This window comes from Coenobita brevimanus, chromosome 51 (assembly GCF_032717465.1).
Source record: "Coenobita brevimanus isolate Jiangsu-jjx chromosome 51, ASM3271746v2, whole genome shotgun sequence".
Classification (NCBI taxonomy): Eukaryota; Metazoa; Arthropoda; class Malacostraca; order Decapoda; family Coenobitidae; genus Coenobita; species Coenobita brevimanus.
Window position 1 is genome coordinate 27,126,122 of NC_137004.1, and position 16,874 is coordinate 27,142,995.

At 43.5% G+C, this 16,874-nt stretch overlaps 1 protein-coding gene across 4 annotated transcripts in view; it reads left to right on the forward strand.

Moving 5' to 3' along the window:
* The first annotated feature begins 348 nt into the window (after positions 1-348).
* LOC145400095 (proteasomal ubiquitin receptor ADRM1-like) overlaps positions 349-16,874 on the forward strand; it is an 81,570-nt gene continuing 65,044 nt past the window's right edge. For 3 of the 4 annotated variants that reach the window (XM_080272601.1, XM_080272600.1, XM_080272602.1), the window contains exons 1-2: positions 349-497; positions 9,984-10,115. In XM_080272601.1, the coding sequence (XP_080128727.1) occupies positions 435-497; positions 9,984-10,115 (195 nt within the window). In that variant the 5' untranslated portion in view covers positions 349-434. The remainder of the gene's footprint in view (positions 498-9,983; positions 10,116-16,874) is intronic. The other variant, XM_080272603.1, reaches the window with a different exon arrangement.

Genomic DNA, 16,874 nt, shown 5'->3' on the forward strand with positions numbered 1-16,874 from the left:
TACTGTGTGTGATACAATGGAAATGAAAAACAAAACACAACATTCATGGATAAAAAAAATAATGCAGCGTCATTTTTGTTTACAATGCGCCTCCTAGAAATGTTGCAGCAGGTGCTCTACGCCTTAAATATCGTATTCCGTTTGATAAAAATAAAAATGTTATCATATCGTAAATATGTGAATAACTATGGACCCCTTTCAACTAAACATGTCACTTTTAAAACTGTGCCCATTGAAAGCGCTGTCAAATACCTCACTTTCTTTATAACAAGATGAGTTGATAATTTTGGGTTGCAGGTACGAATGCGTCAACAACACACACACTGCCAATCGTCCCAGTCCCAGAGGACAGAAAGTGTTTAGTCACTTCAGGGGAGGACGGTAGGGCCAGCGCACGTATTTCTGCTCAATCGTGTGTCGTTAATACAAAAACAATGTCGACAGCATTATTCGGAGGAAGTGCTCGATCAAGTAGCAAGAATTTAGTCGAGTTTAGGGTGAGTATATTAACATTACCGGTAGTAGGTAGTGAGTGTTGCTGGCTTTATGCTTGAGTTTCATATGATTGAAATGCTTGATCAGGTTTTTCCTATTGAAGCGGTAGAATATTATCATTGATTACTGTTATGGTACGTGTGTAGTTTCTGCCCCTTTTATAATACAGGTAATCTTCAGAACAATGAGACTGGGATTTTTTTTTCCTTTTTAAGTTAGGCCTAGCCTAATGAATTTTTTTCATGATAATCTGTTCAGCCAAACCAAGCAGCTATTGAGAGTTATATCTCAGTCAGGAAGGCCAATTGATAGGTTCAGGTTTCTTAAGTTGTCTGGTTGTGTAGAACCTGACCCTAGATGTATAGGCCAAAGTAACTAGTGCTAACCTCTCAGTGTGGATCCACTTAGCAGGCTGATGAGCTATCATTTATGATCAAATTCAGGCTGTGAACAACTAATAAAGTTGCTTTATGATAATGAATTGCCCCTGTGGCTGTGGGATGAGAGCAGGCCTTGTGTCTGCATGATCATTGGACACTTACCGTAGAGGGGTAAGTGGCCAATGGTAGGTGCTGACTCAATATTGTATCTGCTGGAAATTTCTGCCTATTGTAAGTGTGCAATTTTTTTTTTTTTTTTAAGTTGCTCATTCATGTGATTACTATGTAGTCTTAGGCCTACATTGGGATGTAACATTCACCAAGCTGGTGACTTTGTCTGTCGGATATGTTTTACATTTTGTGATGATCTTTGGAAATTACTTTCCCCCCTATTATAATAAATAAATACAGTGGGGCACCAATTTTCGCGCCTAATTGGGTCCAAAAATAATGCGCGAAAGTGGAATTAGCGAAAGTTGGGGCATTGTCTTTATGGCAAAAAGGCTAATTGGTTCCCGGTTATCCTAAAGTAACATCAGATTTTCATTTTCACTTGCAATACAGTACATCAAATCACTATTGTACATTGCATTGTGAGATACAAACAATAAAAACTGTACAGTACACATTATATGAGGAGAAACATACCACAGAGACCAGGTTGAGGTGTTTAATGGATGTTGGGGGTAAGTATCCACTTTTTATCACCACCACTGCCTCCCGGCCCTCCCCCCACACCACCAGGCTCTCCCCCCACACTACCAGGTATAGTAGAGGCCATTGAACCGTGAGAATCCAACACAGTGGAGCTAGCACGCTCGTACACAATGGCGGGAATGGGTGGACAGAGTGTTGACATGACGTCATTCAAGATGGCGGTGGGTTGCGGGCGGGCGGTGCAGGAAATTCAAAGTTCAAAATATTGTCCCAAACCCAAAATTTGTGCGCGAAAATCGATTTTTTTCAAGCGAAAGTGGAAGTTAGGGAATATTTGGTGCATGCTGCGAAAGTGGATTCCGCGAATCCTGCTGTAGCGAAAGTTGGTGCACTACTGTACCTGGTAAAGTCACCTTAATATGAATTACTGGTTTTGAGAATTAAATGTAATGTAGAGGAGTTGGAGAACTGAAAATGGATGGATTTAACTATAGATTTTGTAAACATTATATAAAGTGTTAAGTTGTTCAGCAGAGAGTGCCTTGAATACAGTTTAGAACAGAAGAGCGTCAGAATGTGCAATTAATAATGAGAGAAAAATTCGTTACAGTATTTTGCAGTTTGAGCCTGCAACTGGTCTGGTTGTGTGTTACCCATTTTCATGGTAATCTTACCTGTATAAACATCCTACCTTCATTAACACTTGTAAAAAACATGCAGTATATGGATCCATGGATCAACTAAGGTCCACTGTTGCACCCATTATACCATATTCTACATCTCTCTCTCTCTCTCTCTCTCTCTCGATCAACTAAGGTCTACTGATGCACCCATTATCCCGTATTCTGCATCCCCCCACCTCTCTCTGACATGCTGCACATCCCACATTTGACTACTTCAGCACGAACACTCACCATCCATGTTGATATCAATGGGGGTGTTTTTATGGCATGTCGGCAGGTCTTCTGGTAGGCCTGTAAAATCTGCTTTAATGAAATTCAAATCCTTAAACTGTTCCCTGACCCAGTTGGGATTTGAACCCACATCTGTTGGAAGTGCAGGCCATGTCTTTACTGCTGTTGGTCTAGTATGGAGTTGGATGCCATTCTGCATAGTGAAGTGTACCCTGATACTGGCAGCTTGTCAAGCAAGATCCTCAAAAACTTATTCATTTATGTCTTGAATCTTTCAGTAGGACATTTTGTGATGGCTCTCATGCTACTGAGTAGGCAGTTGAAAAGCTGGGGATCCATGTGAGTCATGCTCTCAGCTAGTAGGGTCCTGATCCTCCTTAGTGCCTGTGTGGGTAGTGCTCTTGTTGTGCACATCCTCCCCACTGATGGGCTTTCATGGCTGTCTGTTTTTAGACCATGTGTGGAGGGGTCTGTCCCCGGGATTTTCCAGGTAGCTATCTGTAAGTCATTACCTTTCCCTCCGTCTGTGATGAGTAAAGCCCCAGTTTCTGCAGTTGTTCCCAGTAGTTCAGTCCTTTTACTTCCCAGATTTGAGCCATAAGCACCTTTTCACTAATTCCAAAGCATGGATATTTGCAGCTTTGTGTGGGGACCTGAGTTGACTGCAGTAGTACATTATCGGCACCACAATTGAAGACCAAAGCAACATCATGCAGACTGTCACCCCTTGTGTTGAAGGTTCAGAGGATCCATTTGGCATTTCTTCTTGCCTTCTTTAGGGTTTCTTGGATATAGTGATGGATGGTGGTGTCCTCACATAGGCAGATGCTAAGACACCTTGCATGGGATGTAGAGTCAGTGACTTTAGCACTTCTGTTGTGAAGAAATTTAGTATCGAATACCTGTATGTCCTGCTTTTTGCTGCACTTGAGCAACTCACTGTCTTGTTGGTGAAGATCATGTTTTTCTTGCTTGCCCAGGTGTACACTTTTTCCAGGTCTCTTTGAGGCTCGTCGAGTTCTTTCAGTTTGTTAATGGTCTTGCTGATGTTGGTGTCATCAGCAAAGAAGGTCAGTGATGAGTAGCTATGTCGCTTCCTTGTCTGCGTCTTCCATCAGTTTGAGGCAAGTAGGGGACTCAGTACTGAACCGTAGGGAAACCCCCCCCTCCCTACAACCTGACCTGCATGAGATAATCTGCCATTTCCAGCCACTGACCATGTTCTGTTTGTGAGAAAATGATGTATCCATCATCCTAGTTTACCGGTACCTTTGATTCCTTGGCTCCTCAGTTTGTGAAGTAGGGTGCCATGATCTACTTTATCAAAGGTCTTTGAAAGTCTAGGAACTGGGTCCACATTGTTTCCCTTGGCAGGTTCATATAGAGTATTGTCATAGTATTGGAGAATTTGTAAGAGACATGACCCCCCCTTTCCTAAACAATTCTGGCCATGGTTTAGTAGGGTGGTATTCCTTAGGAAGGTGTATATCCTGTCCCTTAAAGTGTTTCTCTTGGAAGGAGGTGAAAAGGGTGCGAAAGGGAGAGTCTGGGAAGGAAGAACGAATAAAATCAGAGGATGGAAGGATGTTAATTGAAATGGATGCAGTAAGGAAGAGATGGGCAGAGTATTTTGAAAGATTGTTAAGTGTAGAGGAGGAAAGTGTGGCTGAGATTGTGGCGGATGGAAGGGTGCAAGGAATAAATGTGTTGGGAGAGTTGAATGATTTTTTAATCACGAAGGAGGAAGTGGAGAAGGCAGTATAGGAGATGAAAACAGGGAAAGCTGCAGGTATAGATGGGTGTGCTGTGGAATGCCTGAAGGGTGGTGGAGTGACTATTGTTGACTGGTTAGTAAGATTGTTGAATATGTGCTTTGTGAAAGGTATGGTGCCAGTTGACTGGGCAAGTGCTTGTGTGGTCCCTTTGTATAAAGGCAAGGGTGATAAGTATGAGTGTACTAGCAGTAGGGGTATAAGTCTGTTGAGTGTTGTAGGTAAGGTTTATGGTAGAGTGTTAATTATGAGAGTTAGAGAGGGTACAGAGGGAGTGATTGGTGATTAGCAGTGTGGCTTTAGGAGAGGGAGGGGATGCGTGGATCAGGTGTTTGCTGTGAGACAAGTGTGCGAAAAGTATTTAGCGAAAGGCAAGGATGTGTTTTGGGCATTCATGGATTTAGGGAAAGCGTATGATAGAACTGATAGGGAGGCTTTGTGGACTGTTTTAAGATTGTATGGACTTGATGGTAGGTTACTAAAAGGGGTGAAAAGTTTTTATGTAAATAGTAGAGTGTGTGTAAGAGTGGGAAATGCTGTGAGTGAATGGTTTCCCATGAGAGTGGGGCTGCAATAGGGATGTGTGATGTCGTCTTGGTTGTTTAATATTTATATGGATGGTGTTGTAAGGGAGGTGAATGCAAGAGTTTTAGGTGGAGGTCTGAGTCTGGTGAATGTTGATGGTGGAGAGTGGAGACAGTTGGTTGAGGAGTTTGGAAGGGTGTGTGGAAGGAGGGAATTGAAATTAAATGAGAATAAGAGTAAAGTGATGAAGTGTATGAGGTTAGTAGGGGATGAATATAGTTTTGAATGGTGAGTTGCTTGAGGGGGTGGAGTGTTTTAAATATTTAAGGTCACTTTTTGCTGTGGATGGAAGAATAGATGCAGAAGTGAAGTTTAGAGTGAATGAAGTAGGAAAGGTGCTGGGAGGAATGATAAAAGTGTTTAGATGTCGTTCACTTAGAATGGATGTAAAGAGAAGGCTGTGTGAGGGTGTTGTGGTACTGACTGCATTATATGGGGCTGAAACATGGAATATGGGTGTAGCAGAGAGGAAAAGTTTGAATATAATGTGAGATGAGGTGTCTGAGGAGTATGTGTGGAGTGACGCGTATGGATCGAGTGCGAAATGATGAAGTGCGATGGAGAACTGGAGTTGTTCGGGAGATGGCTGGTAGAGTTGAGCAGAGGGTGTTGCGATGGTTTGGGCATATGGAGAGAATGGATAATGAGCAATTGGTGAAAAAGATAACTAGATCCGATGTGAGAAGTGTAAGGCTGAGAGGGAGACCACGAATAGGATGGATGGACAGTGTAAAGAGAGCGCTGGATGTGAGAGGGATGTCTGTTGAGCAAGGAAGAGTGTCTGTGCATGACAGAAATGAATGGAGAGAAATTGTGAATGAATAAATGATGACGCAGTCCTGAGGGGATATTCTCCTGCATTTGGTCTGATCAACTAGTCAGGTCAGGTGTGGGTAAGGAGATGGGTCAATTATGATGTGGCAAGGTAAAACTAGCTCTGCTGTCGGGCCCTGCTGTGGATGTCACTGATTGCACTGCGCAGTTGACCCTTGTGCGGTGTGGTGCGGGGAGGATCTGTCCCTTCTCCCCTTTGGGGCTAAGATGCGAATGAATGTGCTTGAATGGATAAGTAAATGGGGAGTGTGTCGTCCTGTCTCGGCTACCTCCCTTTCCTTGGGGGAAACAGCCTAGGTATATAGATAGATAGAGATAGATAGTAATGTTGACTATACTCCGTTTTTTTTATTGAGGCGAAGATGCACTTGACAGGTTGATGATGATTGGCTGAATGCAACATGTCCAGAAAATATTTACTAACCCAAATTTCCCTCTCAGATATTTGTTGTCATTTAATAATGCTAGATTACGAAGTAATGTTGCGTTTAGCCAATAATCACCAATCTTTCAAGTGCATCTTCGCCTTGATAAAAAAAACTGAGTATAGTTGGCTGTATCATTTACTGGTACATCAAGGAATTCCTGTGGATTTATCACCACTGTTTCATGGGTGGGAGTGCTGAAAACAGATTCATATTGATGTGGCAGGATGTTGCATGTAGGCTATGTCCACCAAGAGGAGGAAATGGCTCATGCAGGTGGGGGGACAGATGACTTATCATGGATGATTAGCAGAGCTGAGGTCAGCAAGCCCTGGAATTATTCTTCCAAATAATCCCAGGGTTCTCCTTCACATACTCTACCAGTGACCATGGGTTCACCCAGTGATACAGTAAACTCTCAGTTATCTGTTGTAATTCAGCCAAGCCTGGTGCTGGTTAAAGCATCTGTCTATCTATCTATATACCTAGGCTGCTTCCCTCAAGGACAGGGAGTTAGCTGAGACAGGATGACACACTCCCAATTTACTCATCCACTCAAACACATTCATTTGCATCTTAGCCCCAAAGGGGAGAAGGGACAGATCCTCACTGCACGAGGGTTAACTGTGCAGTGCAATCAGTGACATCCGCAGCAGGGCCCGACAGCAGAGCTGGTTTATCCCTGTCACATCATAATAGACCCATCTCCTTACCTGCACCTGACCTGATCAGCTGATCAGACCAAATGCGGGAGAATATCCCCTCAGGGCTGCCCCTCCCAGCAAAACAGCTAACTCAAATTGCCACTCCTCGTGGGATTACGGTGTATGGCTAGAGGGAAAGAGAGAGGGGGATAGTAAGCCAGTTGGAAAGGCATAAAGCCAAAAACAGGACAACAAAGGAGAAAGAGTGGCACCACGTGGTGCATATGTACATAAACATTTTACTGTTCTCCACAGGAGGAGCTGCAGAATATTTTGTTATTAAGAGAGTGTGAGATGCATAAGTTAGATGAAATTAGGTAGAGCTGAAGCAGTGACTTGTGGGTTGGGAAGAGGATTTTGGCAATGCCTGCCTTGGAAACAGTTACTAAATCATTCCTGGCAGGGGGCTGAACAATCCATCTGTAGTAGAAAGTATCATAAAATATCTTTTTAGTAGTTAATGAAAAAGCATAAAAAACTGGCATGATTACTCTGCTGTATGGTAGTGTATTATAGAATTGTAGACTTTTTTTTTTTTTTTTTTTTTTTCCTGAACAGTGTATACTGTAATATAGGAAAAGGTCTTATAAGTTTATAGTATCTGATTAAGGCAAAGTCTAACATAGCATGGTCTAATAAATCAGGGTTTTGCTGTTTATAGGATGTTTCTGGTAACACTGCAGATCTGATAAAGGTCAGACTTTACTCATTTATGTTGTGTATGGTAGGTTAAGGCTTGGCTAAACAGTGGTAGATTTTCATCCCCCACCCACTTCTTTTTTTAAGTAGCCTTTTGAACTGGTAGTTACTTGCTGTATAGTGCTGCTCGCGGTTGTCTGCCCTTTCCTCTCTTCCATCCTTCTTTCCTTCCATCCTCTTCTGTCTTTCTTTCCTTCATTCTTTCCTTGTCCTTCTGCCTACAGGTGACTTTACACTCCCTGTTCTGTCTTTCTTTCCTTCATTCTTTCCTTTTCCTTCTGCCTGTGGGTGACCACCCACTATGCTGGGTGGTAACCATATAACCAAATTTTGGCACCTGGTGGTTTAGTGGGTAATTACTGGACTCCAGTGGGATTGAGCCAGTGAAGGTTTATATCCAAGGGGTGGTTGGGGTTGATTGCTCATGTAATGCCACTCAGGGATGAGTGAGGCTGGTCACTCTCATCTTAAATGTCGAGACCAACTGCCTAGCCCTGGGCTTCTACACTCCTCATGGGGCAGTGTAGGATTGGATGATGGATGGACTTATTGTACATATTATCCTTTCACAAACTTTACTAACTCATCTAAAATTTCACAACATTTGATAAAACCTTAAATTCCAAACCTTAACATATGCTTACTGGATACATAAATTTTGTTAACTTTAGTGGAATATTATAAATCAAAAGATGTAGTAAAATTACCTGTACTGTATATTAAAATTGAAAACATGTAGACAGCATATTACCTCAGTATATGGATAATGCTTTTGACTTTAATTCTTTAGGGAAGGAATGGGTGTGATAATAACATACGGTTTACTGTACTGAATGGAAGTCATGGCTGAGTACAAGAAAGATGTTTTCATATGCCATACCTGTGAGTGTCCCTCGAGTTACACAATTAATATGTTAACCTTGGGTACCATGTAAGTCAAAACCACATAATCTCAGGCCAATAAATCCCCTTATATAAAGACTGGTGTTTGTTAATCTCATCTTGAGCCTGACCCCCACTTCCCCTCTGAAACTCCTGTTTGTCCAATCAATACATATTCTATTATTCAGAGGTAAAACAGATATAAAACTGCTTTTGAAAAAGACATAAATCAACAAATTGTGGCACTCACTCAGACAATGACTATCTTGTTGTTGAGGGAGGGGACTGTAGGTTGAAGAGTTGAGGTTGGAGCTGACCTGTAACTCCTCTGCACCTCCACTTGGCAGTGAAGGTAGCAGGAAACCCCTAAAAATAATTTTGATGCCTTATAACCCTGGATGGCCTTGTGTGAGTAGTGAACCTCAATCACCCATTGGATGACTGTAAAACTTTTATGATCCACTTTTAGTTGGAATCGGTCCACTTTTAGTTGGAGTGCCTTAACCCACGAGACCATGTAAAACTTGTATGGTCCACTTTTAGTTGGAGTGCCTTAACCCATGAGACCACCAGGCTACACTAACATCCTCCACCAGATGTCAGTTATATGGTTACCAACCATAGTGAAAGGTTTCCTGGACACCATGATAGCTTGTCACTTAGCATAGTCACCTGGAGGTATCACAGCACTGAGCAAGTGGATGGTGGCTATCTGCAATCACTGCATTGAGTGAGTGGATGGTGGCTATCTGCACCTACCGGTACAAGTGTATTGTATTTATTAAAAAGCTATGCAGTCCAGCATAAGATCAAAATGTGTAGGTCTGCTTACTGGTACTTGTCAGAAATTTTTGGCAGTTTCAGACAGCCAGGCAGTTGTGAATTTCTACTCTGTATATAAGTACCTTAGGCTATGATGGAGCAAAAGCAGGTATGAAATTTAGGGATACAGTAAGACTTCTGCTTTGATACTGAAATATAGTGACTGGCAGAAGAAGAACCAAGAACAGAAGAGTGGCTGGCAGAAGTGGAACTATACGGTAAGAGCAAAAGCGGTGGGAGAGATTCCAGTGTAAGGAGGTATTGAATGGGGACTAATATTGTCTATTGATGATACACTAAGTTGCTTGTAGGAAGTGAGAAATTGAAGTTGTCAATGGATATAAAAAATAAGCACGGTGATGTCTGTGAAAGATTAAATTTGGTATAACATGAACATATAGTAAATTTCAAGTATGCGAGTAAAGATAATACCACATGATTGTATACCCTTGTTGTGATTCAGCAACATAAAAAAAGGTGATTTGGCCATAGGTAGCAAAAGGAGAATGAGAGAGTGTATAACAGTAAAGTTGGTGGTAGGAGGTGGGGAGTGCACGAGATTAGTACGATTTATATGTGATGTATGGCAACAGGTGTTGAGTTTGGATTAAATTACTTGGATGTCTTGTAAATGAGGGTGCCTCTTATAGAGTACAGCATCAGGTAATAGATGACAAGGAAGATAATGCCAGAGTCTGTGCACTGTATGATTTTTAATTCTAAGCCTGTTAACATTACTTACATCTTAGGCATTGTTATGTTTTATAATGTAATGGCACAAGGTAATATGTCCCTTGTTTATGTATTCTTTCAGGCTGGGAAGATGTACTTGAAGGGTCATATGGTAAACCCTGACAAGAGGAAGGGTCTACTGTATATCTACCAGGCTGAAGACTCTCTAATGCACTTTTGCTGGAAGGACCGTGGCAGTGGCACACTTGAAGAGGTCTGACTCTGAATATGACACAATATGACACCATTTTCTCATATATGCACTGTATGTCATGATTCTTATTTTTGCACAGTATGAAAAGTTGTGCTGTGCTGTGAAGAGTATGTACGAAGGAGCTAGGGCTACGGTGCGAGTGTATGGTGAGCTGAGTGAGTTCTTTGATCTCACTGTGGGACTGAAACAGGGATGTGTGATGTCTCCATGGCTGTTTAATATAGACATGGATGGGATTGTAAAGGAGGTGCAAGGTAGGGCAGTGGATGTGGGGGTGGCTGTAATGAATGAGGGTGAGATTTGGAAGATTCCCGTGTTGTTGTTTGCTGATGATACAGTATTGTTGAGTGAAGATGAATGGGAGTTGCAAGGTTTGGTGAATGAATTTGGGACAGTGTGTAGGAAGAGGAATCTGAAAGTTAATGTAAACAAGAGTAAAATTATGGTGTTCGAGAGGAATGAAGTCACAGAATGCACAGTGAGGTTGGATGGTGAGGATATGGAGGATGTGAGTGCATTCAAATACTTGGGTAGTGTGATGAGTAAGGATGGAACTTTGGGGGATGAAGTGCATGAAAGGGTACAGCAGGGAAGGAAGGTTGTTGGTTCACTGAAAGCAGTGATGAGAAATAGGGAGGTGAGTATGGAAGTTAAGAAATCAGTGCATGATAGTATTGTGACTCCTACCCTGACGTATGGAAGCGAGGCATGGACCTTGCAAGAGGGGAACAAGTCAAGAGTGAGAGCAGTGGAAATGAATTACTTGAGAGGAGCATGTGGAGTGACATGGAGGGACAGGTTGACGAATGAAGAAGTGAAAGAACGTTGTGTGGTGGATGTGGATGTGGTTGAGAAGATCAGGAGAAATACACTGAGGTGGTTTGGATATGAGGAGAGAATGGAGAATGAAAGACTGACTAAAAGGGTGTATATAAGTGTGACTAAAAGGGTGTATGTAAGGGAGGTGGAGAGAGGGAGAGGGAGGGGAAGACCGAGGATGAGGTGGAGGGAGGGAGTTGAGAGGTATATGAGAGAGGGGGGAGTGAGTTGGGGGGACGGTAGTCAAATGGTGGGTGACAGAGCAACTTGGAGGCGTTTTATCAGCGGTCACCCTTTGCGGGATTAGGGCGTCGTCGGTCTATAGATAGATAGATTAAAAGTTGTTCATAATACCTGTATAAAAAGCCCTACAAAACAATAACCAACTGGAAATTAGGGTACTTGTGGTTTTTTTATTATTTATTATCATTTTTTTAAATTATTTTTTTTCCCTAAGATTGGCACCTGACAGTGAGTGGATGATGGGTGTTCCCACCTACCACAAAAATATGTGGTTCTTTATACATACTTTGTTAAAGTCACCTCAGTTCCCTGTCAGTTTCCTAGCTTCATTGCCTTCTTAGCTGTCTTTCCCACACACTCATACGTCATCAGACCAACTTGATCCCTTATCAGTTCTCTAGCTTTATTTTCCATACCTACTATTCTCATGCAGTCATTAGCCCTCTCATAGAACAATAAGCTATGAGCTTGTGGTAGGTTCTCTGCACCTGTAACTTCACAGTTATTTACAAGAGGTATGAAGTTCCTGCAGCAATGATGAGGAGCTTACATACAGGGGTGCTATGCACCCTGGATGGAGCAACTGTGGTGTTCACCTGGAAGCCAGACTGGTCCTGTCCGGATATTGGGCCCCAGCTTATGGACTTGTACTTATGGACCCTAACTCAGAGAAACACCTATACAACTCCCTCTGGACATGCATAGCACCTATTTAAGACCCAAATCACCCAATAAGGCACATAAATGACTGAAATAAATGCAAAAGAAGCATAAAATGAGGGTTTAGAAGTAGGGTCATACAATATTAAACATTCTGGTTACTGGCTCCTGGACTGGTAGTTATGGACCCTAACCTAGCCTAACTCAGAAAAACACCTTCCTGCTGCACATGCATAGCTCCTAACACCCTATTCACACCAATAAAGGACATTTAAGAGTAAAATGAGGTGTTTGAGGTAAGTCATTCATTCATTCATTGCCAGACGCCATGTATCCCAAACGGGGTGGCCAAGGGCTTAGAGTTAATTGTTTTACAGGGAGGGGCACTAATCCTCCACCAACCCCACTTGACACTAGGGAGAAGATATTAAAAAAAAAAAATAAATAAATACATAAATAAATACTGAGACCCTGCCCTTTACTTCTTCTTGGTTGCATTGAGACTTTCAAGTAGAAGGGGCCCATGGTTAGGCTACTGTAGTCTATTACTGAAGATTAATGCTGAATACACTGGCCACACTAATGCCAAACTGCATTTGATAATACAGTTCTTATTTCATCCAGATATGGTTCCAACAATAACCTGATGATAAATTGGCTGTACTTGTTACATCCTGCCCATACCAATAACCAAGTTTTAGCCCTCAGTGACTGACTGTTCCATTTAATATACTATGATGCTGATAGTTATATATGGTTCAACAGCTTCCATTTATCTATATACAGTTTCTGGATCGCGGAGCCCATCATCCACTCACTTGTTGTAGGGATGCGTTATGGTCTCGACATTGGTGACAAACCAAGTACAGTAGTTTCCTGTACCCAGGAAACCATTTACTACACTGGGTGGTAACCACATAACTGGGATATCTGGCCGGGTTGTGTCCCTCAGATTCCCCTATCCAAAATCACTTAATTTTGGCAGTTATTTCAGAGAGCCTCGGAGGGCCCAATACCTGCCCATGGCCCCAACCAAATGGGCAGATTCATAAGGCCATGTGGAATGTGAGAGGTGTGAATGAGGAGAGCAAGAAGGTGGTGGTGAATGTGTTCAAAAGTGCGAGAGATGCCGTGATGGCATTGTATGAAACAATGATGAAAGGGTGTGAAGTGGAGTGGGTGTGAAATGTGAAAGATCGGGCATGAATGGGCGAGGAAGATGCAAGGAAAGAGTTGTTTTGTTGATGAATGAGGTGTGGTAGAGTGGAATGAGAGATTACAAATGTGTCAGCTCGAAGTGTATGTATGCCAAGTTCAAGTTTGAGAACGTGAAAGTGGCAGTGACTGTTGCGAATGCGCCAGGTGAGGACAGAAGTGAGAGAAAGACAGGTTTTGGGATGAGGTGGATGAACCAGCGGGAGAAATGCCCAAGAGCTATTATGTGATCGTAATGGGCAATATGAAAGGAAGAGTATGCATTCGTCTGGAGGATAACTTAATGGGTTGTAATGGAGTGCCAGGAGAAAATGATAAAGGGAAGCGACTGAAGGATATGTGTCATTCTGCCTACTTACAGCAAGTCCTTGGCCACCTCGATGAATAACCGCCTCCTCTCGGACTCTGACAGTAAGAGGGATTTCCTGAAGCACTTCCAGTACACTGTTCATGAAGTCTTGCACTGAACTTAGTCATTCCCACTCAGAAGTCCGTTCTCTTCACAGTGCGCACTCTTGCCTAACTAATGCTCCATTGTAACTTACTAAGTGTTGCATTCCGCACTTTAACTTTTCCCATTCTTCTAATAATTTTCTAAAGCAAAAACAAACTAGTCTAATTACGTTAAATTTTGTTCCAAATTAGTCTTTTCACTCACAACTGTAAATCCTTAACACAACACACTGTTTTTTTCACTGCACAACACTGTAAATTCCCGTGTGGTGTAGTGGAGAAGTTCTTGCCGTTTATTCACTGTCAGAGTCCGAGAGTATCACTGGCAGATGACCTAGGGGTGCGTCGCTGGGTTGTGGTGATGGCGTACCCACTGCAGACGACTCTGAAGATAGACGCAAACTCACGTCGAGCGGTGACTCCACCATGGCTGATGTGCTGGGCTGTGGCTCGGAGCATGAGGGCCTGTCTTGGGGAGGCAACGGCGTGGAGCCAGGGCTGGGCACAGCGGGGGTCACGGGCCTGAAAAAACTGTCAATGGTTGATTGACGCAATGACCGATGATTCTGACGATTAATGATGCGCTGCCTGAAAGCACGCACTTACTCCACAAGTCCCAAGGGCCCCATCTCCCTGTCGCAGTCCGGGTGTTCCAGGTAGTCTAGGATGAACGCTAGGTGTTCCCGGAGTGCGCTGAGCTTGGGGATGGCTGGAGTAGTGTCCTGCTGAGAGGAGTCCGCATCATCATCGCATTCCTCGTCGGAATCTTCAAGCTGGGTACTGACACCTGCAACTGAAGACGCGATCTCAATATCAGACAATGTCTGATACCCAGGATCGCCCTCGTCGTCATCCAACCACTCACGAACGTCGTCCACATCAACATCGTAGCCGTGCATGGAAGTCATCCACGTCAAACCCTAGAAAATCGTACTCCACATCCGTTCCGAGAAGCAGACGAGACCAACCATTTTCCAGAGTCTTCACAGGGACTTCCTTCCATGCACTAGCCCAGTTGTACAGTGCAGACTTGATGTTGTAGCAGCAAAGGTTTTCCGAAGTCCACTGGCCTCGTGTGTCCCGTCCCTCCCTGCGCTCGTCCTCATCCTCGAGAACAACCATCACCTCGTCCAGGAACTTCCGTCGGTATAGGCGCTTTATTGCCACGGTCACTCCTTGGTCCATTGGTTGGATGAGAGCAGTCGTATTAGGTGGCAGAAACATGCACCTAATCTGGCCATTCTCAGCCACCAAGTCCTTGTTGCACGGGTGGGCAGGTGCATTGTCGAGAAGGAGGGCCTTTACCTGATCGCGCGGGATTCCCAGTGTCTTCGTCTGGTAATTGATGACCTCCTTGACGAAGTGGCGGTGGAACCAGTCTTTGAAGATCACGGCTGTAAACCATGCCTTCAAAGAATGGTACCAGACGACAGGAAGGGCATCCATCACCCCACGAAGACACCGAGGCTGCTTTGCATGGCCAACAACAACGGGCTTAAGCTGGTGCATGCTGTTAGCATTGGCACAACACAAAGCAGATATTCGTTCCTTGGAGAGCTTGCGGCCAGGTACACGCTTCTCCGTCTCCTCGGCTAGAGTGTTCATTGGCAAAGAGCAATAGAATAGACCGGTTTCGTCAGCGTTGTAGACTTGACCGAGAGTGAGGCCCTCCCTGTCGATCAAGCCCTTCACCTTGTGCCGAAACTCGTCAACTCCATCCTCGTTAGCGTCCAAAGCTTCTCCATGAGCTTTACGGTTGGTAAGGCTATGCCGTAACTTGAACGCAAAGATCCAACCCTCGGATGTCTTGAAGTCTAGGGCGTCGTGAAGCCTGGCGAACTTCTCAGCAGCAGCCTTTAGCTCTGTTCCACGTACCATCACACCAGAAGCATGTTGCTGTCGATACCAAATCAACGTGGAGCGGTCGATTTCAACAAACTTGGGAGTAAACATCACCTTCCTCTCCATGTTGCGTTTGCTTCTCGATGAGAAGTCTGCCGTGTACTGCATGAGTTTGTCTCGGGATCTCTTAATATCGAACAAAGTAGCGGAGGATGCGGGAAGAAGACCACCCCGCATCTACTTTTTCCAATATCTCCCGTTTCTTCTCCAGAGTCAACACCACTCTCTTCCTTTTCTCAGGTGGTGGGGCCATCATCACACACACTAAGAGGAGGCCCGAGAGCAGCAGGAGTGCCTGCAGCAGATAAGGCATCACCACAAAAGCGAGCACGTGGGCAGCCATAACGATGAGCGTGCACTCGCGGCGAGAGACAGGTGGAAAGTGGGGAGGATGCAGCGGCGCTCTATTGGACGTCGGAGGAATGACGCGCCACAACAATGCTCTCCTGCGAAATTACGGGCGAGAATTTTTTTTTTTTTTTCCCCGGTTTACAGACCATTTTGGGAATGTTGGATCCCGGGACGATTATGTCCAGTTAGTGGGGACGTTCGGATATTGGGCGTTCGGATATTAGAAGGATTACTGTATGTCAGCGGCCCTGTTTCATACCTCTTATAAATCCATCCGTACACAAATTGAACAGCCACAGAGACATGACACACCCCTACTCTAATACAACACTCAGATCAAAGAACTCAATTAACCCTTTCATACATGGGGGCCCAGTGAAGAATCCAACCGCTCACACTCTTTCGACTCAGGATTCGTCGAAGTGAAATCCAACTGCTCGCACTCTATTGACTCAGGATTCGTCCAAGTGAAATCAGCCGCTCACACTCTTTCGACGTAGGTTGAGTCCAACCATATAATTTGCTGTATTTTCTTTTCACAACAATTTGTTGTTTGATCTTCCTAATGAACGAAAAATATATATACAGTAAAAAAAAGGAATTACAGTCATCCCTTAACATTCGTGGGAGTTAGGTAACAGGGACATCCGCGAATGTTAAAAATCCATGGATATCTGCTACCCCCCCCTTTAAAACACTTCTGGATGCCCTCATTTCCTTATATAACTAATGAAAAACCCTGTGTGCATGTTTACAACCACTTTATTTAATAGAAGAACACCAAACAACAACTTTATGTAATAAAAAAACACGAAAAGTAAAAAATAATAAATAGTGCACTCCTGCATGGCCTCTTCTGACAACTGTGCTCATCCCAGCTCCCTCCAAAAGGAATGGTGTTACAGTATATTTTATTCACTGGATAATGACATTATTGTACTAAAATAGCCACGAACTGTGCCTGGGACAATGTTAGTGTCAGCAGAGTTCAATGAGATTTTTTATTTTTTCTGTAGCCGTCCGTGGATATTCAAAACCGTGAATGTTAAGGGATGACTGTTCCATAATGTATCATTCACATATTCAATGCTCATTTACTCACAGACATATAAACGT